The following is a 27167-nucleotide window of genomic DNA, read 5'->3' as shown; positions in this document are numbered from 1 at the left end:
AACTGACTATTGTAAAAGGTTTATACTTATATCATCAATCCCTTAATAGGGGTAGACTGGAAACTATTTATTTTAAGAACCAAACAAAATATCGAAACATATCTTTCCGCCTGAATGCTTGCGGACGACACCTGTCACATATTACATTTGTGATTATTTTATATACAATGGTACTTCTGAGGAATATATGTTTCCTGAAATACTGAATAGCCTTGAGACGATACATCAAAGGCTTGCAGGTCCAGTTCCTCCGCCCTGACTCTTTGCAGATGTCACCTGTCAAACATTACAATTGTGATTATTCTATATACAATGATACTGCTGAGGAATATATATTTCCTGAAATACTGAATAGCCTTGGGACAATTCATCAAAGGCTTGCAGGTCCAGTTCCTCCCCCCTGATTTTATGCAGATGTTGCCTGTCACACATTACAATTGTGATTATTGCATATTATGCGATAAAAATGCTGAGGAATATATGTTTACGGAAATATTGAATAGCTTTGGGACAATTCATCACCGGCTTGCAGGTCCAGTTCCCCCCCTGACCCATTTCAGATGTCACCTGTCACACATAACAATTATTGTGATTATTCAATATGCAATGATACTGCTGGGGAATATATGTATCCGGAAATATTGAATAGCTTTGGGACAATTGTGATTATTCTATATGGAATGATCCTGCTTAGGAATATATGTTTCCGGAAATGTGGAATAGCTTTGGGAAAATTCATCACCGGCTTGCAAGTCCAGTTCCTCCCCCCTAACTCTTTCCAAATGTCACCTGTCACACATTACAATTTTGATTATTCTATATGCAATGATTCTGCTGAGGAATATTTTTATCCAGACATATTGAATAGGTTTGGGACAATTCATCACCGGCTTGCAGGTCCAGTTCCTCCCCCCTGACACTTTGCAGATGTCACCTGTCACACAAATCAAATGTGATTATTTTATATGCAATGATACTGCTGAGGAATGTATGTTTCCGGATATATTTAATATCTTTGGGACAATTCATCACCGGCTTGCAGGTCTAGTTCCTCCCCTGTGACTCATTACAGATATCACCTGTCACACATAACAAATATTATTGTGATTATTCAATATGCAATGATACTGCTGGGGAATATATGTATCCGGAAATATTGAGTAGCTTTGGGACAATTCATCACCGGCTTGGAGGTCCAGTTCCTCTCCCCTGACTCATTTCAGATGTCATCTATCACACATTACAATTGTGATTATTCTATATGCAATGATACTGCTGAGGAATATATCTATCCGGATATATTTAATAGCTTTTGGACAATTCATCACCGGCTTGCAGTTCCAGTTCCTCCCCCCTGACTCATTTCAGATGTCACCTGTCAAACATAACAATTATTGTGATTATTCAATATGCAATGATACTGCTGGGGAATATATGTATCCGGAAATATTGAATAGCTTTGGGACAATTTATCACCGGCTTGCAGGTCCAGTTCCTCCTCCCTAACTCTTTGCAGTGTCACACATTACAATTGTCATAATTCTATATGCAATGATACTGCTGATAAATGTATGTTTTCGGAAATAATGAATAGTTTTGAAACAATTCATCACCGGCTTGCAAGTCCAGTTCCTCCCCCCTAACTCTTTGCAGATGTCACCTGTCACACATTACAATTGTGATTATTCTATATGCAATGATACTGCTGAGGAATGTATGTATCCTGAAATAATTAATAACTTTGGGACAATTCATCACCGGCTTGCAGGTACAGTTCCTCCCTCCTGACTCTTGGCAAATGTCGCCTTTCACACATTACAATTGTGATTATTCTATATGCAATGATACTGCTGAGGAATATATCCATCCGGATATATTTAATAGCTTTTGGACAATTCATCACCGGCTTGCAGGTCTAGTTCCTCCCACCTGACTTATGTCAGATGTCACCTGTTACACATTACAATTATTGTGATTATTCAATATGCAATGACACTGCTGGGGAATATATGTTTCCGGAAATATTGAAAAGCTTTGGGACAATTTATCACCGGCTTGCAGGTCCAGTTCCTCCTCTCTAACTCTTTGCAGTTTCACACATTACAATTGTGATAATTCTATATGCAATGATACTGGTGATGAATGTATGTTTTCGGAAATAATAAATAGTTTTGAAACAATTCATCACCGGCTTGCATGTCCAGTTCCTCCCCCGTGACTCATTTCAGATGTCACATGTCATACATTACAATTGTGATTATTCTATATGGAATGATCCTGCTTAGGAATATTTGTTTCCGGAAATATGGAATAGCCTTGGGAAAATTCATCACCGGCTTGCAAGTCCAGTTTCTCCCCCCTAACTCTTTGCAAATGTCACCTGTCACATATTACAATTTTGATTATTCAATATGCAATGATACTGCTGAGGAATATATGTATCCGGAAATATTGAATAACTTTGGGACAATTCATCAACGGCTTGCAGGTCTAGTTCATCCCCTGTGACTCATTTCAGATGTCACCTGTCACACATAACAATTATTGTAATTATTCTTTATGCAATGACACTGCTGGGGAATATATGTATCCGGAAATATTGAATAGCTTTGTGAAAATTCATCACCGGCTTGCAGGTCCAGTTACTCCCACCTGACTCTTTGCATATTTCACCTGGCACGCATTACAATTATGATTACTCAATATGCAATGATACTGCTGAGGAATATATGTATCCGGAAATATTGAATAACTTTGGGACAATTCATCAACGGCTTGCAGGTCCAGTTCCTCCTCCCTACCTCTTTGCAGTGTCACACATTAAAATTGTGTTTATTCTATATGCAATGATATTGCTGAGGAATATATCTATCCCGATATATGTAATAGCTTTTAACCAATTCATCACCGGCTTGCAGGTCTAGTTCCTCCCCCCTGACTCTTTGCATATTTCAACTGTCATGCATTACAATTGTGATTATTCTATATGCAATGATATTGCTGAGGAATATATGTATCCGGAAATATTGAATAACTTTGGGACAATTCATCAACGGCTTGCAGGTCTAGTTCATCCCCTGTGACTCATTTCAGATGTCACCTGTCACACATAAAAAATTATTGTAATTATTCATTATGCAATGACACAGCTGGGGAATATATGTATCCGGAAATATTGAATAGCTTTGTGAAAATTCATCACCAGCTTGCAGGTCCAGTTACTCCACCCTGACTTTTTGCATATTTCACCTGGCACGCATTACAATTGTGATTATTCAATATGCAATGATACTGCTGAGGAATATATGTATCCGGAAATATTGAATAACTTTGGGACAATTCATCAACGGCTTGCTGGTCTAGTTCATCCCCTGTGACTCATTTCAGATGTCACCTGTCACACATAACAATTATTGTAATTATTCTTTATGCAATGACACTGCTGGGGAATATATGTATCCGGAAATATTGAATAGCTTTGTGAAAATTCATCACCGGCTTGCAGGTCCAGTTACTCCCCCCTGACTCTTTGCATATTTCACCTGGCACGCATTACAATTGTGATTATTCAATATGCAATGATACTGCTGAGGAATATATGTATCCGGAAATATTGAATAACTTTGGGACAATTCATCAACGGCTTGCAGGTCCAGTTCCTCCTCCCTAACTCTTTGCAGTGTCACACATTAAAATTGTGTTTATTCTATATGCAATGATATTGCTGAGGAATATATCTATCCCGATATATGTAATAGCTTTTAACCAATTCATCACCGGCTTGCAGGTCTAGTTCCTCCCCCCTGACTTATTTCAGATGTCACCTGTCACACATTACAATTATTGTGATTATTCTATATGCAATGACACTGCTGGGGAATATATGTATCCGAAAATATTGAATAGCTTTGTGAAAATTCATCACCGGCTTGCAGGTCCAGTTCCTCCCCCCTGACTCTTTGCATATTTCACCTGTCACGCATTACAATTGTGATTATCCAATATGCAATGATACTCCTGAGGAATATATGTTTCCGGAAATATTGAAAAGCTTTGGGACAATTTATCACCGGCTTGCAGGTCCAGTTCCTCCTCCCTAACTCTTTGCAGTTTCACACATTACAATTGTGATAATTCTATATGCAATGATACTGCTGATGAATGTATGTTTTCGGAAATAATGAATAGCTTTGAAACAATTCATCACCGGCTTGCATGTCCAGTTCCTCCCCCGTGACTCATTTCATATGTCACCTGTCATACATTACAATTGTGATTATTCTATATGGAATGATCCTGCTTAGGAATATTTGTTTCCGGAAATATGGAATAGCCTTGGGAAAATTCATCACCGGCTTGCAAGTCCAGTTTCTCCCCCCTAACTCTTTGCAAATGTCACCTGTCACACATAACAATTATTGTGATTTTTCAATATGCAATGATACTGCTGAGGAATATATGTATCCGGAAATATTGAATAACTTTGGGACAATTCATCACCGGCTTGCAGGTCTAGTTCTTCCCCTGTGACTCATTTCAGATGTCACCTGTCACACATAACAATTATTGTGATTATTCAATATGCAATGATACTGCTGGGGAATAAATGTATCCGGAAATATTGAATAGCTTTGGGACTATTTATCACTGGCTTGCAAGTCCAGTTCCTCCTCTCTAACTCTTTGCAGTGTCACACATTACAATTGTCATAATTCTATATGCAATGATACTGGTTAGGACTATATGTTTCCGGAAATATGGAATAGCTTTAGAAAATTCATCACCGGCTTGCAAGTCTAGTTCCTATCCCCTAACTCTTTGCAGATGTCACCTGTCACACATTACAATTTTGATTATTCTATATGCAATGATACTGCTGAGGAATATATGTATCCGGAAATATTGAATAGCTTTGGGACAATTCATCACCGGCTTGCAGGTCCAGTTCCTCCCCCCTGACTCTTTGCAGATGTCGCCTGTCATACGATACAATTGTGATTATTCTGTATGCAATAATACTTATGAGGAATACATGTATCCGGAAATATTGAATAACTTTGGGACAATTCATCACCGGCTTGCCGGTACAGTTCCTCCCTCCTGACTCTTGGCAGAAGTCGCCTGTCACACATTACAACTGTGATTATTCTATATGCAATGATACTGCTGAGGAATATATGTATTTGGAAGGATTGAATAGCTTTGGGACAGTTCATCACTGACTTGCAGGTCCAGGTGGTAATTAATTAATAACTTTATTGATAGTACATTATAGTTATAGCTCCAAAACCCGTTCTCTAAAGTATAATTTACTGACCATTTTACTAAAGCGAAAACGTTTAGCAAAAAGTTGTTTGTTAAGTGGTTCTGAGCTGAAAGTGCATGTAAAGGCGCTATATTTAAAATTAGATTATGTAGTTTTTAAGATTATCTTAGGCACTCTAGTTAAGTTTTAAAAGAACAAAGTTTAAAAATATAATGTAATGAAAATCTTTTAGGGTACCATAGGCTTATTTACTTATCGTATAATGTATAATACAAAACTTTACTAATACCAGTGTAACGGGAAAATTATCAAACATCTAAAGCTAACCCTATTCCATTTCGCTCTGCTTTATTGTAACTAACTTCAGTAAAAAAAATCTGAAAAATGGACTTTTGAATCCTATCGAAGATGATTTTGTATAGCTTTACAATAAGTGTTTTGTATTTTCAGGAAGCTTTTCCTACAGAATTTCTCTTACTAAAACAAGCTAAATAACTTAAACATTTTAAGATTATGCTTATCAGTATTGAAAATTGTCGATTATCGACCCAGCGATTGTCGTTTGTGATTTTAAAATTGTTATTTGTTATTGTTATTTTACGTGTAACGTAAGTTTGTAAGTTAACTCTTCGTTAAAAAAAAAATACTTACCTTCATAATAATATCCTGTTAATATACTGGACATAACTTAACCCACTATTTATTTTTTCTGCTATACTTTAAAATTAAGAATAGAGATTTATGTTTAAAAAATAACGTTTACGATAATAACTCAATTAATAATATCAAAAGATGAAGTCTGTCTTGATAAATATTGTTAAATATTGTTTTATGATAAATGAATGTACATCAATATTTTTCTATCCATTTCAATAAAAAACTATTTATAAAAATAGTTCATACAAGCGTAACTGCCTTATCTTAACAAATTCTTGTAATTGAGAATTGGTTGTTAAATAGTGTATACTATTGAGCTGATCACTTATAACCTGGTTTTTTTAACAATTACACCGATGTGTTTGGAAAATATGAAACAAATAACGATAAATGACGAATTTAGATCGCTTATATGCATACTTCTGAAATACTAATACATAGTACAAGCAAAGATAGTGCTGTGTTGCCCACAAAGTGTGCATACGTTGCTTTTTATGGAGTTAAATGAATCAAATATACTATTAGCTCATGAGTGTGATAATGTGTGAGTCTTTGTGTGTGAGGATGTGTGGTTGTGTTTTGTGTATGTATATATTTATATACTGTTTTTCTCTCATATATACAGTGACCAACACTTATTTTTAATGTAATAATAGGACAGAATCCTTTGAAAATTATGAAAAGGAAGTAGACATGTTTAAAATTTATGTTATTTTAGTGCTTATACTAAAAGGTAAACAAAATCTTAAGTGGGTTATAATTTAAGTTTTACAGCAAAAAAACACAATTTTGTTTAGAATGAATGACATTCCACTCACGCTAGTGGAGTTTTACTTATTGCCATTATCAAAATATTACACATGTACTAGATCTAAGAATCTTACTTAAATCAAGAAGCGTGTACTGCAGTCTTGTAGTATACCTCCATCCTAAGCTATTTCAGGGGCTTTTTGAGCATTTGCATTGTTACCCCGATCAATTAAATATTTCTGTGTATAAGTTTCTACTTTTATCCTTTGTAGTTTACTTCCAGTCAGAGATATTTCTGGAGCGTATAATAGCGTTTGTACATTTGCTCTAGCTAACAGCATATACATATAGGTAGGACTGTGAAGAACACGTTAGTTAAGGCAAACTTCCGGTCATTGTATCCAATTCCAGTCCAAGGCATTTCCGTTGCCATAGCTTTTTTCACTATTGCTCCGAACAAGAAAATATATCCAAATATTCGTCTTTAAAGATTATTTATCCAAAGAATCTCCAGTGAATGCCATTTTATTCTAATTCCTGTATAATTTATTGCCAGAGGACAAATTCGTAATATTACACAATATTGTATAAAGCCAACTTAAATCATACATTTACTGGTGTCCCACATTCTAGGCTCAGCCAGACATCAATTAGGTAAATTTTACTTATAAAACGATATAGTACACAATGAAGATAAGAAATAGGTTATAATAGTTTACTGGCCGCTTGTAGACTTTTTACCACTGTTACGAGTTGAATAACTTCTAGCACCTCTATCACCATGAGGTTTCTTGTCATGTCGGTGTCGTCAATGCCTTCAGGAAACCCAGTGATAAAGCCTCATCAACGAATAACACATCATGACTCAGAGAAATCCGAAGGATGGTACGAGGAACATCCCTGTCTTAGTAGTAGTTTCAGAAAACATTATATATAGTATAGTTCTTTCCAAGATGTTTAGTTTTATTTTAATAGATACATAGTATTTAAGGTTTTTATTACCAATTCCATAGTGTTTAAACAATAGTTAGTAAAACTGTTTACTAGTAACAAATTCTTCCTGTCAAGGAAACTGTTACAGACTGAATAGCGTTTAATTTGTAATGAGGTCTGTAATGAGACTCTTTGGTATAAGTTTTTCCTTCCTCCATCCTGTTACAGTGGATTAGACGTTAATATGTAACTTCAGTAGTACATGTAACATCAGTAGTAAAATCACCTTAATTTAGTGCAAACAAATAGAAAGGATTTAGCAATTTCGAACAATTGCCATACTTAAAACATATGCAACATCTTACGATGGAAAATATTCTAAATTCTACAATCCATTTCCTTTTAACACCCTATGCCAATAGCAAACTTTAGCACTTTAATACACATAAATTGTTTCAAACCAACTCTAAACTGGTAAACCTCAATTTATTACCCAGCGTTAAAGTGTCTTAGGCTGACTGAAGTGACCACTAAATATAGATGGGTTTTCGTTGTATTTCCCTACATGACATTGTAGCCTAACATTATGTAGGCATATAATAGTCTGTTATTGTATTTAATCGTGCTAAATATTGATGATGTTATATACGTTTTGTAAAATGACTTAATGTGGTTTTTACTTTTAAAATGTTAGTACTTTATGAAAATCTCAGTACATTATAACACAACCCACTGTGTATGTGTATGTAAGTTTCATTCTACTGTATTTCAATCACAGTAGACTATTATATTTTGAAGTTCTATCTAATGAATTTGTTATTTTAACTACAGTTCTATTTATTAGTGTTTACTGCCAAATTTAGCCTCTACCCGGCGCATGAATAATGTGAGCATCTTAAACTTTATGTTACTCTCGGTTTAAATTTATTGTTTAAATCGAAATTCGGGATTTGTTCTATCCAATAACATTAGCAAATAAATAAAAATAAAAAAGAATTTGTTTTTGTTATTTTATATAAATATAACATACAAAAAAGAGACAACAGTATAGAAATTACAGTATACATTACGTTACGAAAGTCATAAAATAATTAGTTTCTAAGGAGTGACAGAAAATGAGTTTAGAGTACTCAAAATAAACTACATAATTTGAGTTCAACGGTCATCATGACCACGTTCATGCATTCAGTTCAATGCTGCTATTTATACTAAAATCTACATAATACTACTGTCACAAAGTTATCATAGGGAAATTCTTACAATTTAATACATTTATTACGCCTAACTATAAATGAAGTTACGTTCATGGAAACGAAACAGTTAGATAGAGGAAACCCAGGTATTTTGATATACATACAGGCATAAGATGAATTTAGCTATAACCTTTAGTGATACCTATTAAAAATATTTAAAAAAAAAATAGCTCAATTCATTCTTTAATTATCACTATTCAATATAGACTTTGCTAGTGATGAGCAAATTACCATGGTGTGATTTGCTCCAATTATGTTCTATAATAAAGTGTCTTGCAAAATTTCAAGTATATACTTCATCTTACTTGAAATAATTCAAAGAAAAACATAGATTTAAACAGAAATAAACTTCTTCTGATCCTTAAGTGATCAAATTTAATAACGCTTAGCCAATCTGGTGGTGTAACACTTAACCTTAGCAATAATTATCATTTAAATACAGGGTGTTGCAATAGAGCATCATCCATGTTGGAATATGATGAAGACAATTTGAAAAATAGTATCTTTGCACACTTTCAATAATAAACAGTATTAAATACAATATCAAGAGTATGACAATATTGAAACAAAATATATACCGCTTGGGCTTTAAAACAAGGTTTGGGAAGTAAATTTAGGTCGGCATTGTTATGTTATAAAAATATATCTTTAATTTTGTACCCAATATTTATATTTTGAACAAAGTAGGTTCGTTTTATATTTTTTATTAATCAATTTTTATTTATCTGTGATTGGTATGGCAATTAAAAACTGTTAATCAGTTTAGAAAATGAAGTAAAGATTGACTTGTACTTTCAGTACCTCATGAATTGTCACATTTAACATTTATTTCCTATATTACGATAGTGAAAATGGACGTTAGCAATGAGGCCCATTAAAGTCCCATTAGTAATTACGTGCCCATCAAAAAATCCGAAATATAATTACAAGCATTAAAAAACAAATTATTAAAAGTTCGCAGACACTTATTATAATTGAAATTGTAGCTATTATTTATACATAATCATTAACATTTAACTACTGTTGTATAAATAGATGAAGGGGATAAAACTGTTTGAGCAAAATCTATTTCAGTTTGTTTGTAATGGAACCGAGTTCTCACGCCAGTAAAAAATATCGTGGGAGCATATGTTATTTATTATCAACTTAATTTTTACATATTTGTTGAGAAATTCTTTGCTAGTTTTATTTACCAATTAAATTCTAAGATTCCAACTACATGCATACTAGAACAAAAAAAAGTAATTTAAGAGTGACATGTGCTGTTTTTTTCGTAGCAATAAAAATCCATGCATTGAAAGCCCATAGTAACTCACATTTGTAGCAGGTTTAAACAGAATTTTTATATTTATACATTTTTAGAAAAACCATAACATGTACACATACTTGCAAAATATTTCCAAAAATATCTTATTGAAGACATATTAACTTTCAGTATCGAAGTAAATGAATTTTAGAAAGTGTATGCAGTATGTGCACGCCCCATTTTGATTAAAAAACAATATAATTTGAAAAAAATAATGCATAAAAGCCAAACATATAGTTAAAAAATTAACGTGAGTATATACATGATATTCCACACATTTTATAAGTGTATCAACTTACAATTTTCTACGCTAAAGATATGAAAGAGGTATCATTGTGATTGTATTAGCATTTAAACATTGAGGAAATTCTATCCAACGATATAAATAAAATTTTTAGCAGGTTATTGATAATACGTAACAATAAAACAAATTATGTATACATTATTTGGTAATAGTATATTTTAAGACATTTTTCTCACATAGCTACTAAATAACTTAAACATCCTTCTTTACGTTCAAGTCAATAGAAGTAATCCACGTGTTTAACGTAATGAGCTTTGCTTTATCTAAGTTTTAGAAAGCTTTATGGTAATGACGGTTATTTGAAGTTATTTAAATTAAACAGCAAATTGAACTTTCTCGTAATAAAAATCTATATATTCGGATGTGTTTAATACAATTCAACAGTAAAACATTTTTCTTTTGAGTCTAGTAATAAAATACTAACCGTTGTAGAGATCTAGACGTTCCTGAGCCTGGCTCAGACTCCAAAAGACGGACAGGAACACCAGCACAGGCATCAGTCCTCTCAACACCATGGCTGGTACTGATTGACTACACTACGCTTCTACCTCTGGTCAACGACGCCGACTGATTGTGACTAAACTTTCCTCGTTCTCCCACAGTAGCTGTAATAACTGCATTCATGTTTCTAATCTCATTCCGCTAAACAGTTTCAGCAAATGAAACCGGTTGCATTTTACCGGTTTCAAAATGGCACTGGGAATCCTCGGGTAGGCATAATTATAAACTTTGATAATTTATATGTCAATTGATGTAATCAGGCACCTAAGTGGAGTTTTAGTTAAGATTGTGCAATAAGTTGTCGGTTGAGAGCTAATTCAATTTAAAAAAATATAAAAAATTAATAAAAATCAGAAGGCAAGAATTTTTTGGTAATTTTTACATTTTCAAACACACACTCATGCTTATTATTTAAACTAAATATTTAAATAATTGAAAGCAGTGAACATCATTAAGCTCCTTATTATTGTGCTATTGAAATTTTTATTTAGTGCTGTATCGTTGTACTTCGTCGTCTCGCAGAAACAATATGTAATTTTTCTCTAATCTAGTGCTTATTTATCTGTATTTCATAATACAGTCTTATTCTGTCAACGAATCTTAAAATATAATAGAAATGGATTTGTGCATCAATTATCTTAAGGAATTTTAAAAATAAAATCACCTCTAGGAATGTTAGCAGTGAGGAAGTAAGATGCCAACCATAACAACTAATTCTAATTACATACGTTATGAAAACAAAACTACTTATACATTTTTAAAATTAATATAGTAATTAATGACACAATTATCAGTATCTAACGATACTGCTGGCTGAGCTTTAGCAAAGTCCGAAGTATTTCTGTTTATCTCTCTATTTATCTATCTGTCTGTCTTCAGTAACTCAAAAACTAACTAACTTATAGAATTGAAATTTTCCATAAAGCTTCATTTTTATGTAGGTAATACTGATTATATTGATGGTCCATGACTCTTTATGTAATTGCGATGAGCGTTTGTCTATATTTTTTACATTTGTCTTATGGGTAACCATAAAAACAACGAAAATATGAATGTAAACAAATGAATAAAAAATAAATGGTTATACAACATTTTAAATCTGCAGAAGATTCTTATAGATATTTCTAGAGATTTTTCTGCACAAAATATGTTGGCGTCTCCCGATTTCATAACTTGATCCACACAACTTACATGAGTATTGGTTTCGTATTGCTATTATGAGAATACACCCAACTTAATGTCGTATTTTCGTCTAAGATCCAGTAGTTCAAGGCGATTCTCTGTTATTTTGAACCTTATTCGGCTTGAAATTTAATGGAAATTTAAGTTAAAGCCCTAAATTGGTTTCAAAAGAGAGTTATATTGATCGTTGTCATTATGAAAAGGTGATTACGAAGTAATAAGATAGAGAAACTAGATAGGTAAAATTGTTATTATTTAATTATATAAGATAGAAAAACACTACTGTTATAATAATTAGAAAATATAATAAATAATTAATTATAAATACTGCATCACTCCGATCTTCATATCTGAGAGAAATTAAGGCCAGACGATACTCTCTATCCAGGAGACGTAATTAGAGACTCTTGTGAAGACGCTAGGCCTGTTCCCGCCACACGGTTTGCCACCAAGGGAGGTGACACCTATTAGGCTGTACATGCAATAAGGTGTCTCCAGGGCAGCTTGGAGCGGCCCGCCAGAATCACCCTGTTAATAGATTATTTCAAAATTAAAATTTTATTTACAAACCTTTTAAATATTTAATATTCAATAAAAATCAGTCAAAATTTGCGTTAAATATGACAGTACCTAGTTAAGGAAACAGTAACACTACGTTTCAAGATCTGCAATCCGATCTCTTCTTTAGGTAAAAAACTAACCTAACCCATAATTAGAAACTAGGTTAAAATATCATACTAGAGCGTTGCGACACTCGTGTCAGGAATCACAACCACCATGTTGTGTGTCAACTGCACTAACACTAAAACATGCGCATAATAAATAATAAACACAACACTAATTATTAAAACTGAAATACAGAATACAATAGGTGGTTGGTCGGCGAATGTAGACCAATTGTGAAGAGCAGAACGTAGATCTCGAAACGTAGTGTCATTGACTTTTTTTATTACTGAACGATGGTAAATGTCCGGAAAAAAATCCTGCTTCCCTCGCAATCCTGCCATCGTAAAAAACAAACTTTAAACAAAGAAGTACCTAGTTGTTTACTCATTTTGTAAGATCTAATGCAGAGTTTCAAACATTGATGATTTATGTTGTAACATACTGTAATTATAAGATGTTTTATCAAGTTCTGGAAATAAGTTTATGTAAGTCATGCCCATTGTTGAAATATTAATATAACCCCAAAATCACGAAATAGTAAAATATTTAACACCTATAGTTCTATAGTAAAGTATCTTAAATATCTTTAATGTATTATACGAAGATATTTACGGAAAAGATATTGATTTAACAGTATATAACAGTAATAACAAGTTTATAGAAAGTATATATAATATTAGGAAATTTCAACAATAATTTATAAAAATTAAAATAGCATTGTGACCTGTATTATGACACTGCTACATGCGTAGGGAAGCAGATGTAGTAGCTTCATACATTGCGCCGCTATCATCATCTGTTCGACGAACGCATACCTTTATGACTTACTCTCAAAATGATCCATGTATGATCAAATCAGTAAAATATTACAAATATCTTCATTATATTTTATGAATAACTCATAACATGACATAGCAGTAAAATATCTTTGTAGTGATAACGACATTAGTTACAGAAAATAGTGTTATGTTTAAATATTTTTAGGAGTATGTAGTTAGAGGCATGTTTTCGTAGGTGTTTAGCTTTCTAGCTTTTAGTTCTGAATAATTTGCAAAACGAAAGGTTTTTTTAATTTAAAGTTTTTGAAACTCATAGGGAGACTTCAATTTATTTGTTAAGGTACGTCTGAGTTTGGATTCAGTTAATTAGAATTCAAGAATGTTGTGGAAACTTCTAGTTATAAATTCATTAATTCCATCAAGAGATGGAATCTTCATTAACTGCTTTGTGGTGAATAGTTGTTTTTGACAGTTGCACTTCTTTAATGGTATTGTTGAATTAGTAAATTTAAAGGCGTTATTGTCTGGGAATTAGGATGTCAAAGGCCGGAAACCTTGAAAACGTCAAATTTTGATAAAAACATAATTTAATATTGTATATAGTTTACAATACCATAGGCGTAAATAAACAGTTTTCAAGCCATAAAGCTCTCTTTTTATACGCAAATGAATCCCTCATGTAATATAAACTAGAAATAGACAAAGTTATACAATAGTCTATACACTTCCATTTTCGGATGCAAAATTTCTTTTGGAATGAACAAACCTTACTGCCAACATCTTGCAAAAAAGCAGAAGATTATAGTCAAATATTGTTATAATTTGACTTATAACTTTTGGAAACTTTCACGGCAGACCAAATTTGATTTGAAAGGTATTTAATATTCCTCTAATCATTAGGAAAGATAATAGATTATAAATCATGTCATTGCACTAAGGTAAGGTTACTGTTATATTTCATACAGTAAAATAAACTATTATAATCATGTTAATCCTAGAAGTATTAGTATTTTGTGCCAAAAAGTTACTCTAATTTGTTGATCAAAAAATAAAAAAGTCATCTATACTATTGACAAATTGAAAGTATAGGAGGTTTAATCAAAATAGTTTTGAAAAGTTTAAATAAAAGCTGTACTTATATATTGATTCAGAATTACTACTTTTGGTATGGTGTTATATACTTTTGCCTTTATCTTTTTATGAGGGAATGTATATATAAGCTATTATTGGATTATATATTAGTTTTCTCCCAGGTAATAATAAAAAACTTTATTATTAGACACAATACATATATGAACGTCATATTTAAATAGCATTTTATAACGAAACACACTTGCCATTATCACGTGTACCAACTTAAGTGTTACCTTATTCTATAAGCTATAGACTATTGTGTACACACAAATCAGCTCACCGGGCAGGTGTCTCCACTGTTTATCGAGTCTCCGGCACAGAACTGGGAAGACTCTTGTATACCATTTTGTAATTTGGGTCCGGCCCTGTAGGATGCCTTGCAGACATTAAATGGTTTAAGCTGCAATTTCACTTTCTGTAGCACCTGACTACCTTTACGTACTGAAAAAACACCCAATATACAAAACATATACTGAACAATGTGAAACGCAAGTGGAAATATTAAATGTAATGAAGTAATACTGCTAATAAGTTTTAAGTTCCTTTCTTTTAGAACTATTGTGTGATTAATCCTGATTGGCACATGTTCTTGCCAATATGCAGGAACTTATATAAAATATTAGGCCCTGTCATCAAACAAATAAAAGTCATTTTGTTTGTCATAAATGAATGAACAAAATTAATACATTCAAGAATGCGTACAGATGTTTTTACGATGCTAATCTTAAAATATGTAACATAACAAATTTGGATTTTTTCTTTAGCAGTTACTCCCCTATAATTCCCACGTAATTTTGGAATTTCATCTTAATTACACAATCACGCTAAACCTTGCTTTAAAAGCCTTGTGAAGCAAAAAAATACTCTTTATTTTTTTGCCTGCTGAGGTAAAAATCTTAAAGGACTAACTCTCAAATCGAAAAGTCCTCTGAACAAAAATTTGAAATACAAACGTATGAGTTTTCAAAATCATCTTGTGGCATTCTAATTATAATATGGTTCAATACTATAGATATATTGTCCTTTATAAACTTCATACAAAACATGGATCGGAAGTTAACCAAGAATTATCAATGAACGCATCAGATAGCTAGTAGATTCAGAAGTTGAAACAATTCAAAGGCCTGAGAATGTTATATATCCTTGGCTTCAGACATCTGAGGTTTATGAAGATCCAGTATTTCTCGTATTTAAGAGGTTAAGTGACCTAATAATTAGGGCTATGACATCATAAGGACTGGGATTTCTACGAGACACGAGGTTCTATATGTCGAATGATTTCATTAACCGTATTATAAAGAATTACCTTGAAATCAATCCCATAGAGAATATATGGTGCCAGAGATCAGGTGATAGATATTTGTATGATTTACAGCGGCAGGAGCTTTCAAAAGGAACAGGTTTTCCACAGCCAGGTTTTTACTAAATTTCTAATAAATTAGTGACCCGCAGCTCCTATGCTAAGAGCGCTGGAGTGACATAAAGACTGGAACTTACAATACTTGGCAGTACTATAATGACTAGCACATGGATATACACAAAGCCACATTTTTAGTACCTCAAATATTGAAAATGTTTGTCATTCTATATAGTTTACTAAGGAAATTCAAGTTTACTAAGAAATAAAACATTAAATTTACTCACACCATCCCAGACTACCCCATCCAGTAGCAAGGGCATAACCATCCCCAGCAATCTTGTCTCCCGTATGGAGACAGATGGGTCTGATATACTCGTTTAGATGTACTTCCCGGTTCAACCTATAGAGAGCGAGGTCATGGTACGCGATAGGACTTTGATAATCTGGATGGTTGATTCTCTCTATGATCTCGTACTGTTCAGACTTGGACAGATTTTGCTTGTCATCTGACGTGGTGGAAATGTCATAATCTCCTAGTCGCACCCACCTGGCCAGTCCTCTGTGGAAGTAAATTAATAATACAATATTTTTAATAATATTATATTTTGTTTAATAATATAATTATTGCCATTAATTGTATCAACACTAGTAAATGTAAAAATAAAATTGCAATTGAAAATATAAAAATCTCGTTAGGGGGTAAAAATCGTATGAAATGTACAGTAAACAGTCAGACTTGCAGGGTATGCAGTAAGAGATCTTTAACCATTGGTAACATTTCAATGTCTCTAAACTGTGTTAATTACTATCTTATTAGAAGAAAAGTGGGTCCAGAAAATTATAATCAACTGTTTTCTCCTGCATACATGATAGATTATTGTTTCAATGTAACCTACTTTAAATTATCTTTTGTAAGTAAATTTGTATATATCGTACCGCAACTTAAATAAAATCACCTGAGACCTAAAGCATTTAAAAATCATAAAACAATCATTCAACCATCAGTAATATTCAAATTTGTTAAAGAAGATGGTCCATGTCACGGCAGTTGTCAGAAAATCCTTGATTTTTTACGAACAAATTCTAAAAAAGGACTTACACTTTGAAATTTCGAAAAGCAGTTTTCGGATTAACCAATAAATTTTAATCATCTACATAAGTGATTAAAACTGTAATATTTCCATTACTTAATTGTAATTATTGACTCCAATGTTGGTGAGTGGCCATTTTTCATATACTGTAATCATTTGATCAATGTTTAATAAGTAGGTTAGCACAAATAAATAAAACGTGATAAAATCTGTCCTATGTAGCTTAGCCAGAAGATAACTCTATGAGTGTTTTTTTTATATTATTGTTATCTACACTTTTTCGATTCCAAGTTACATAGAATGTAAAAATTTTTCCAAGTATCCATTCTAAAATGGTAGACGTTTAAAAATGTTCAAATTAAACAAATTTCTTAGTATACAAGTTCAAAAAAAGATCGTGATACAAGAAATATAAATATGAAGGTAAATCCAAAGATAAACCACGTTGTAACATAAAATTAAGGATAACTGTGAAAAGGTTATGTGGCAGTTATTTTCCTTTGTTATTAAAAAACCCCAATTTAAGGGAGGATTAGTGCATTACCCTCAGCACATCTGTATGTAAAATGAATATTAGTACATTCTGCAATCATGAACCGTCCATTTTTATAACAAAGTTTATGCTGTAAAGCAAGTTTGCACAACAAAGAGTAAACAGTTTGTTTCTAAAAGTTGTTAATTACCATACATATTTTGTTTCAACATCTGTTTTCCTTTTTTTAAACTGTTTTCTTGTAATCTGCTGAATACAAAAAAGTTTTTTTTAACATTAAAATAATTTATTTATAACATATTTGCCTGTTGGTTTTTATGTTCAAATAATTTAAGTTATATTTTTAATCGTATACATTTAGGTATTACAAACATTATTAATTAGATTAAAATTCTGTTACGTAGTTGAAGAACTTACCATAAGTAACTAAATAAATAAGTAACTATTATGGTATATAACAATAAAATAAGGATTTTCATTTAATAAACGGTTTAACTTTGATCTAAATTTACATTTAAACTACAAACCCCTGCAACTTTGACTAATACGACACTCATGTGAATTTTTCTAAACATTTGGAGAAGACAACTGTTAGAAAACTAAATTTTTCTCACTTAACATTGACTCTATAGTAACACCAGATACAATGTTGGGATTTTCTTAAAATTGCTCAACTCTTTGACACAAATCAGTGAGAATTGAAATCAAACTACTACACTGATGCAGCACACTAAGCAAAATACGTTGTCTGATCTCACTCGACTCAGCTAATAAGGAAAGATCTTTAGCTAAAACAAAAGAATTACTCATCTGCTCTCAATTAGTAACCGGCGAAGATACCCATTTAGATTTACTACAATTATCCTAAGGATGTACACAGAATTCTACTTTATTAAGAAAATTTACATGAACTTAAGCAATACTTAGTAGCAATATATTTTTGCTGATTTTCGTCTTTGCTGTCAATATTTAATGATCAATTCAATCAAATAAATTCAATTGCTAAATCAATTTGACAAATGCAAATAAAACTGTTTACACTGATAATTAGGAATATAGAAACTGTAAAAGAAAAAACGTATTAACCAAAATTAATCTCTAAATTATACTGGAATACTAATTTCAGTATTTTGTTTGGAAATAAATGCATTGAAATAACAACGGCACAACGCTTACTTGGTTCCGCTGTCAGTGCAGTGACCCGCGCTAATCACGAATCTCCTGCTGATCAAGCTGCCTCCGCATAACCACTCGATAGAGTCTCTATTCCCGTAGCCTATCAAAGCCTAAAACATTTAAACAGAAAATATTTAATTTAACAGAAATAACGTGGCATATGAAAGTAACTGCAACTAATATAACTAAACTACCTTCAAAGCCTCCTGGAACTTCACTGAGTAATATTTCCATGGAGTTTCTTGATCTAATTTCTTACATTTTTAGGCTTATGGATCATAATTATATTCTTGATATACCAAAATATATCAGGCCAACTCAATTATATTCCTGAAATAGTACACCCTGTAAAGAATCAAATACAGTCGACACTATGTTAAACAAAAACTGTCCACAATACTGATGGACCTCGTGTGCTTTCATACTGAATATTTGTGTAGTAACAAATAATATAAATTAAAATTGACCAAAAAGGTTTAGGCTGTGATAATGAAGCCATCTTAAACATACATACTTTCATAGTTTGCCTGAAGCTACAAAACAAAAACGATATATACCCTCCCCCTCCTACTCACCTGTAAGGGCAGATACGTATTTTTGGCGGTTTATATTTAAAACCTCTGACTGAGGACTGAGGTTGACTTTGCATAGAGTGTTTGAAAAATTTCAAGAATGTAACTGTGCGAGAAAATATTTTGTTCAGTATAAACGGGAAACTTAGATGTTCTAATTACAATATTGTAACATAAGTTTTCCTAACTGTGAATAACATTTCTGAAAACATAAGAGCGTAAGGTGCTAGACGTATAAAACGCGGGTAATTATAGGACTATGCGATCTACAAATATCATATTATTATTCAGTAGTTATTTTCTTACATTATTTTGTAAAGAGAAAAAATACATGTTTTTATTGGATAAAACAGATTAGACGATTGGATCATAAAGCGAGGGTTTAATCACAAAATCACGATTGAAATTATTTCTCCCAGATTTTATTCTTCCTAATGCTCATGTATCTCTACTATGAAGAAACCAGTAGGATAATTATTTTAAAACCAACGTAAAACCGTGGTACTGCAAGAGTTATTTTGTATGTATTAGGATCTCGTTATTTAAAATATAGTAATTTCCGATGACAATTAAAAAGTTTTTTGAATGGCCAAGATATATCAAGGTTTAGAAAATAATGTTTATTACTTCTAATACTCTCATCTAGCAAACAGAAACGAAATTTAAATGTTCCACAAGGAAAGACTACTTGAAAACACTCCATGGCACTAAAACTTGAAAATTTCCATTAAATGTTGAATGGCTTCATTTAAAATTGAGAAGTAAAACTACTGATAAACAGTATGATGTACTTTAGATATATATATATATATTGAAATTAAAATTTTATATATATATATATATATATATAGAGAGAGAGAGAGAGAGAGAGAGAAAGAAAGAGAGAGAGAGAGAGAGAGAGAGAGAGAGAGAGAGAGAGAGAGAGAGAGAGAGAGAGAGAGAGAGAGTGAGTGGGCCGACAGCGTTGTACGAACCATATGTGGATACTCCCGAGGTTGTGCGTTCTCTCCTTTGGTGATGAGAGGTTCTCCGATTACGCAGGTATCAATCTTTTCTTCCTTAGCTTGGATAAAGCCAGCACTTTTCACAAATACAAACTCTGCGTATTCCCTGCATTCTGAAAGATTCAACATTTACATAAATTACTTCTATCAAATTCTATTTATTTACTCACGTATCTAATTATTTCTATATTTGTTATTATTTATACCATTTTTGTTTTGTGGTATACACTTAATTTAAACTATGTACTACGTTGAAAATTTAATTTACCTGCTAAATGTTATGAGAAAACAAATACAACACATATAAATGTTCCTTGAATAAGAATTATATATATATATATTTCTATCGTCAACACTGAAATAAATACATGTAAGGCTGAAATTTATGGGAGTAATTTTAGAAAAATCTCTTATAATCTATAAAAAGTTTGTATTTTAATATAAACTATTATTCTATACGCTATATTCATACACAATTGTCTATCCTGAGTATGAGTTCAGAAGAGAAGAAACTCATTTCCTTATATTTCATTGTGGAAGAACATAGTTCTTGTTCCAATATCGTCTTTTATCACATATTATGTATTATATACTTAGTTTCTGGAATGTGAAATAAAACGTGTCGTAAGAAATGATTTGACATTTTTTTCTATTTAATATTTTTCATTCTGCTTCTTTAACATTTACTGGTATATACAGAAACACTTACAGATAGTGTTGATAGTAGGATATAACAATAAGTTATGGTTTGATTTAATTTTATAATTTCATAGTTTCAGTCTTTAGATAATTTTTATATAAAGTGGTAAAACAAAATTCTTCCACTTCATGAGAGATTATATATGCAGTATATTTTTAACAATTTGTAAACCAAGCTAATAAAAATTGTTGGTAAAAGTATTTAATAGTTATAACCAAAGAATATCATGTAAATATATATATATATATATATATATATATATATATATATATATATATATATATAGAAGAATATCAACATTATATTAAACTTTATTTTAAGGTTCGTCCCAATAATTAATATTAACTTCTACGAATTGACATGGAACTATTATCAAGGTTTCTATTTTTATAGCCAATCTCTTAAAAAGCGTATACTGGAAATTCTTTACTTAAATAACCAAACCAAACTCCAAATAACCATATTATTCTCTGATTTAATGTGAACAATTATGTTACTCGCCTTTACAGTATACTTGTATAAATTCCTTTTTTATATTTACTTTTATTAAATTTTACTATTTAACCCAGCAGAACCTTTCATAATAGCATAAATTTTAGATAAAAAGAATAATAAATGCCATAGCAACGTACTCTGTTTACTCTTAGATCCCGCAGGCGAAGGCCATGAAAAATTTGTTCCAGTCACAGGCGGTGGAGGAGGGGGCTTCGGACTATCTAAAGGCTCACAGCAAACGACTGGTTGAGGAGTTGTGAAGCGACACTGTATGACTTTTCTTCTCTTTTTAAGGTCTTGGATAGCCTTGGGACAATTCATCACTGGCTTGCAGATCCAGGTCTTCCCGCCTGATTGCTTACAGACATCACCTGTCACATTTTACAAAAGTAAATACTCCACAATAAGTTGAGTATTGAAATACTTATATAAGTTAGCTTATCATTTTGGATAGCCTTCGGAAAATTCATCACCGGCTTGCCGATCCAGATCTTACCGCCTAAGCAAGCTTAAAATTTTGGAACCTTGGTTAATTTTTTTTAAAGTAAGTCAAAGGTATGAGCATCACTAATATGTGGTAAAAGCGTTCTCACTAACTGAGATCCTACATTCTTTATCCGTTCTTTTATGTAAAAGAGACACGACAATTTTAGATGATGAAATATTAAAAATATAATATCAAAACGGTACTGTAATCTCTTCTTGTATTAAAATACCATTTGAAGAGATGAATGGTCATAACGCTATTGTGTTCAAAAATAGACTTAATTTCCATTTAGCTGTGCTCACTTTATTTTGGGAAACAATTTAAAACTTAGAGTAAGATTAATATTAAATATATTCAAAATGGACAATAACTTTAACATAGAAGACAGAACCAGATTATAAACAAATTCATCAGGGAAAATAGTCCAAATTATCGTCCTTTGTTTAACATTCAGCCAATCGACTACGCCCACATTCTTTATTTAAGGATTATAATATTGGTTTAGCAGTTTCCATTTAATAATAATAATTCTTTTATTGCATTTTGGCAATAAGACATTGCATTGCAAAAGTCAGGTTTAAGTATTTGTAAAAAATCCCTACTATACACATTCATACTTACAATACTCATTCAAACATACATCTCTTTTCCATTCACGCCAACATTCATTCAACATGAGACTCGGGGCTCTACTAATTAATTTTTTTGTAAATGTTGATTCTAATTCTCCCAGCAGCCAGCCATGAACTCTTCGAGAGAATAAAACGCATTCGATACCAGTAGGCGCTTTAGAAGAGCTTTAAACTGGTTTAAATTATCCGATTGCATAAGACCCTCAGGGAGCCGATTGAGAAATTTGACTCCAGCCTGTGACGGCAAGCGTTCGAAAGCCATCGTTCTATGCTGTTTTGCACGGTAACTCTTTTTGCCTCTGGTTTCGTAAGAGTGAATGCCACTACCCCGAATAAGAACACATTTCTATCGACAATACAGGGCAACCTCCAATATATAGAGGCAGGGCAGAGTCAGCAATTCGAGCTCCCTGAAAGCATCCCTGCACGACTCTCTGATGTTTAATTGGAAAATTATTCTGACAGCTTTTTTTTGTAGTCTGAATACTCTTACTAGATTGTATTTGGCACAGCTGACCCAAAGTCTTAAACCATATGTCAGGTATGGATAAATCAGGCCAAAATAAGCCATTCTTAAGACTTTTTGTAAACAATAGTTGGCAAGGTTACGCAGGGCGTAGATGCCTGAAGTAACACGAGCACAGATATAGTCCACATGATTGTTCCAGATTAGACCTTTGTTGAGGTACATCCCTAGGAACTTGGTAGAGTCAGTATTCTCCAAGAGCTCATTTTTTACAAAAACTGCCGGGTGGCTTACATCTTCATTTTGTCGGAGACAAAAGTTGATAATATTAGATTTTGTACTGTTTGTTCTTAAGTTGATCTCAGAAAAATTGTGAGTGCAGCAATTGACAGCAATGAAGGATTCAATTTCAAGATTTTCTTTCGAAGTTGATTTTATGCAGAGAGTCGTATCATCGGCATATTGAATTATCTTTCCATGTTGGTTCGATGAATTTATTCGATTTACATATAGAAGAAAAAGAACCGGCCCAAGAATAGATCCCTGTGTGACTCCATGAACCAGTTTATTTCTCCTCGACATGACACCTGAGATCTGCACACACTGGTATCTATCCCTGAGATAAGACGAGATCCATATATGAGGGAGACCCCGAATGCCACAAAGTTCTAACTGGTTAATCAGTGTCTCATGATGCACGCAGTGAAACGCCTTGGAAAGGTCGAGAAATACTCTGAGCACATGTTCTCGCCTCTCCAACCCATCGAAAACATTATCCAGAAGGTTCGAAATTGCATCGATTATGGATTTGTTTTTCTTGAATCCAAACTGATTTGGACTCAAAATCTCAAAACGCTCCAGAAACGCATTTAGCCGAATCAGGAAGACAGCCTCAAAGACTTTACTGAATACCGGCTGGATTGAAATCGGCTGGTAGATGCTCATTTACCTGGAATCACCTTTCTTAAAGATAGGTGTTAATATAGCAGTCTTTAAAATTGATGGGAAAGAGCCTTAAATGAAAGAAAAGCTTATTAATTTGGTTAGTGGTGTCAATATATGCTGAAAGCATAACTTGAGCAACCACAATGAAACACCATTTATGTCGGTCGAATTTTTGATTTCAATCTCTGTATGATTTATTTATTTAATTCAACGGTAAACCATTTTGTACAACATAACTTATAACAAAGGTGGCAGCTATCCATAACCAAGCATTTTACTTAATATTAATCAAAACAACAAAATCAAAACACAATCAGAGAAAAATAACAATAATAACATAAAGGATTATGGTGAGTTAAAATAAGGTTTATAATGAGTGTAACATGGAATCTGCTAACAGTAGTGTAACATGGATAATAAGGTTTATCCATGGAATCTGAACAACAATAATTATTGCAAGTTAACAATCATAATAATACGTAAAGAGTCTGGGCGAGATAATAATAAAAGTAGCAGCTAAATAACAAAAAATATATAACAATAATACACGTATAGAATCTGAACACAATAATAATAACAACGGAAACAGCTAACAACAAAAGTTATATAATAATAATGGCGAGTTACATTATGGTCTATAGTGAGATGAAATTTATATAATCTGAACAACAGTAATAACACGCATAAATCTGAACACAATAATAATAACAACAGAAACAGCTAAACAACAAAACTTATATAATAAAAATAATAATGGTGGGTTACTTTAGGGTCAATAGTGTTATGATATATATATATAGGAATCTGGACAACAATAATAACACGTATATAATATGAACACAATAATAATAACAGTAAACATCTAAACAACAACAAATTAAGAACTAACACAGTTGCCCGTCATAGTAGCTTCCCCAAGCACGATCGAAATGACTGATAAGAGGATCCAAAAAATTCCACACCACCTGAAACCTCATTACCTTCTCTCATAAGTCTGGGAATACAGCTGTAGTAGCTGTAAAGAGAAGGAAGTGCCCTCTTGAAAAAGATGTCCCCGGAACGAGTGGATGTCGGAATTCGAAACTCGAGAAGAGAGAGAAGACGAGGGCAGTCTAGAGCACCGTTAACCATCTTATGAAGAATCAAGATGTCCGCCATCCTTCTAGTCGCTAAATGTGGAAGGCCAAGGGAGATCCTCAAACAGTCAACAGGCGTCTCCAGGAACTGATAGCCAAGACGCAGTCCGATGAGCCTCAAGAATCTGATCTGCACTCGCTCAAGAGTATCAATGTGCCCTGTCAGGTAGGGACACCAAACAACAGATGAAAATTCTAGGATCGGACGCACTAAGGTTTTGAACAGTGTTGTCAATGTAGTTGGAGATTGAAAGTCTTTCGATGTTCTGCATAAGAATCCCATTAGTGAATTGGCCTTGCTGCATACGCGTGAGATATGATTCCACGGACTGAGATCATGAGACATAACGACCCGAAGGTCCTTAAAACTGCAGACTTTATTTTATGATGCGGGCCACCTCATTCTCGTCAACACGGGCAACGACCATGGATGTCAGCGGTTCCGGATTTCGACTCGTACCGCAGCCGGACCTCCCACAAAACTAAGCAGAAGACACCGAAAAGAAATAGGCACTGAACTCATTCGCCATGTGTTCTAGCTGTGTAAAAATTATATCTTCATTAACAATTCCAAACATTTTAAAGTTTTTGTGGACTTTAGTTTGGCGGTTTGGTTAATAATTTTCCAAGCCGTTTTTAAAACATTTCCTTCCTCATTTTTGTTGTAAAAATTGAATGATAAAATTTTATTTTTTTCCTGGAAGTTAAAATACCGCGAGCAATCCACGTATTCTCTTTGGCCATTTTTTACTCTACTGGTTTTTAAAGGACATGACAAATTCAAATAAAAGATGAATCTATTGTTGAATCCATTAAATATGTCACCTAGGCAATTATATTCGTCTAGGAAATCCCAGGATTCCAGCGCTAGATGCATTTTCAATTCATGAATATTGTTTGGTCACACAACGCGTTTGTATTGGAGCTCCGATGCCCCATCTCCATCCTGCGGGCAATCATTCAATAAGAACCTCTTGCGCGAAATGGTCTGAGATGGCCGCATTCAAAACAGAAACAGAGACATTCGAGATATTGGTAATTACGTTGACGATGGCTGTTCTTGTCAAAGCGGTTACCCTAGTCGGTGAGCTCATTGACCAATTAAGTCCAAGAGAATTTAGAATGTACCGTAGCCGCTGGGACATTCAATCATCATCATCGCTGGGACAATTTAAGATCAGTTTATTCTGTTGGCTGAAGATTTCAACTGCGTTAGCAAAGTTTCACCGCGGTGTCGAACGGAAACTTAGATGATAGCATCACATAAGCCGCGTAAGCGTATGAGCTAGGAAATAAATTTTGTTAGGTCTTATGACGAAATTTCCGCAATGTGTTTTGAATTTTATTTGATCATAAATTTAAGTCCCACAATCATCAACCTTGACCGGCCGCTCCTGGTGCAAATTGAAATCGGCGAACCGGTCTAAAAACTCGATAATACAAATAAAAAACTCTTTTTATGGTTTATCAACACTGCCAATTTGTATAAATGGCCGAACTTAAGTTCAATAAACATTGAATCACAAAAAGTATTTGCTCCACTAGGACTCGAACCTACTCGAAAAATATTAATTAAATTTAGCTATTGCCATTTTTAAAAAGTTCTTGACGTAATAAAAGTCGTTTGACAGGTATTTCGTCTTCAAATCATATGTTAACTTATTTATTTAAACGCATATGTGACAGATGCGGCCAAATACAAAATAATTAAACCGTAAAAAGTAAGGGATCTGAGGTGTAATGGTAGCACATTTACCTGGCAAGTGAGATATTCAAGGTCGAGTACCGGCATATACTTAAATGTAAAAGAGTTAAGCTTACTTGCTATGACTAAAACATAAAATATAGGTATTAAAAATATTAAGTAAACATACGAGTA

General features: G+C 32.9%; 1 protein-coding gene across 1 annotated transcript; it reads right to left on the bottom strand.

Annotated features, from left to right (window-relative positions):
* Positions 1 to 12475: 12475 nt before the first annotated feature.
* LOC124371843 (serine protease snake-like) lies at positions 12476 to 25310 on the bottom strand. The gene is made up of 7 exons (XM_046830202.1): positions 25133 to 25310; positions 21760 to 21993; positions 20398 to 20540; positions 18852 to 18961; positions 16376 to 16650; positions 15012 to 15172; positions 12476 to 12680 (listed from the first exon to the last, which is right to left on the bottom strand). Exons 1-7 carry the CDS (start codon positions 25308 to 25310, stop codon positions 12513 to 12515), a joined length of 1269 nt encoding a protein of 422 aa, XP_046686158.1. The 3' UTR covers positions 12476 to 12512.
* Positions 25311 to 27167: the final 1857 nt, after the last annotated feature.

The sequence above is a fragment of the Homalodisca vitripennis genome, unplaced genomic scaffold (genome assembly GCF_021130785.1).
Source record: "Homalodisca vitripennis isolate AUS2020 unplaced genomic scaffold, UT_GWSS_2.1 ScUCBcl_2119;HRSCAF=6545, whole genome shotgun sequence".
NCBI classification, from domain to species: domain Eukaryota; kingdom Metazoa; phylum Arthropoda; class Insecta; order Hemiptera; family Cicadellidae; genus Homalodisca; species Homalodisca vitripennis.
The sequence above is the reverse complement of the archived record's forward strand: the minus strand, read 5'-3'. Positions and strand labels throughout refer to the sequence as shown.

Bases quoted from the DNA above. Each gene is read 5' to 3' on its own strand.
- LOC124371843 (XM_046830202.1), bottom strand. From the start codon at position 25,310: ATGGCGGACATCTTGATTCTTCATAAGATGGTTAACGGTGCTCTAGAC. The intron at 18,962-20,397 runs GTTCGTACAACG...TAAATGTTTTAG, and splicing joins CTCGGGAGTATCCACATATG to GCTTTGATAGGCTACGGGAA. The intron at 16,651-18,851 runs GTAAGCGTTGTG...TTACTTCCACAG, and splicing joins TGCACTGACAGCGGAACCAA to AGGACTGGCCAGGTGGGTGC.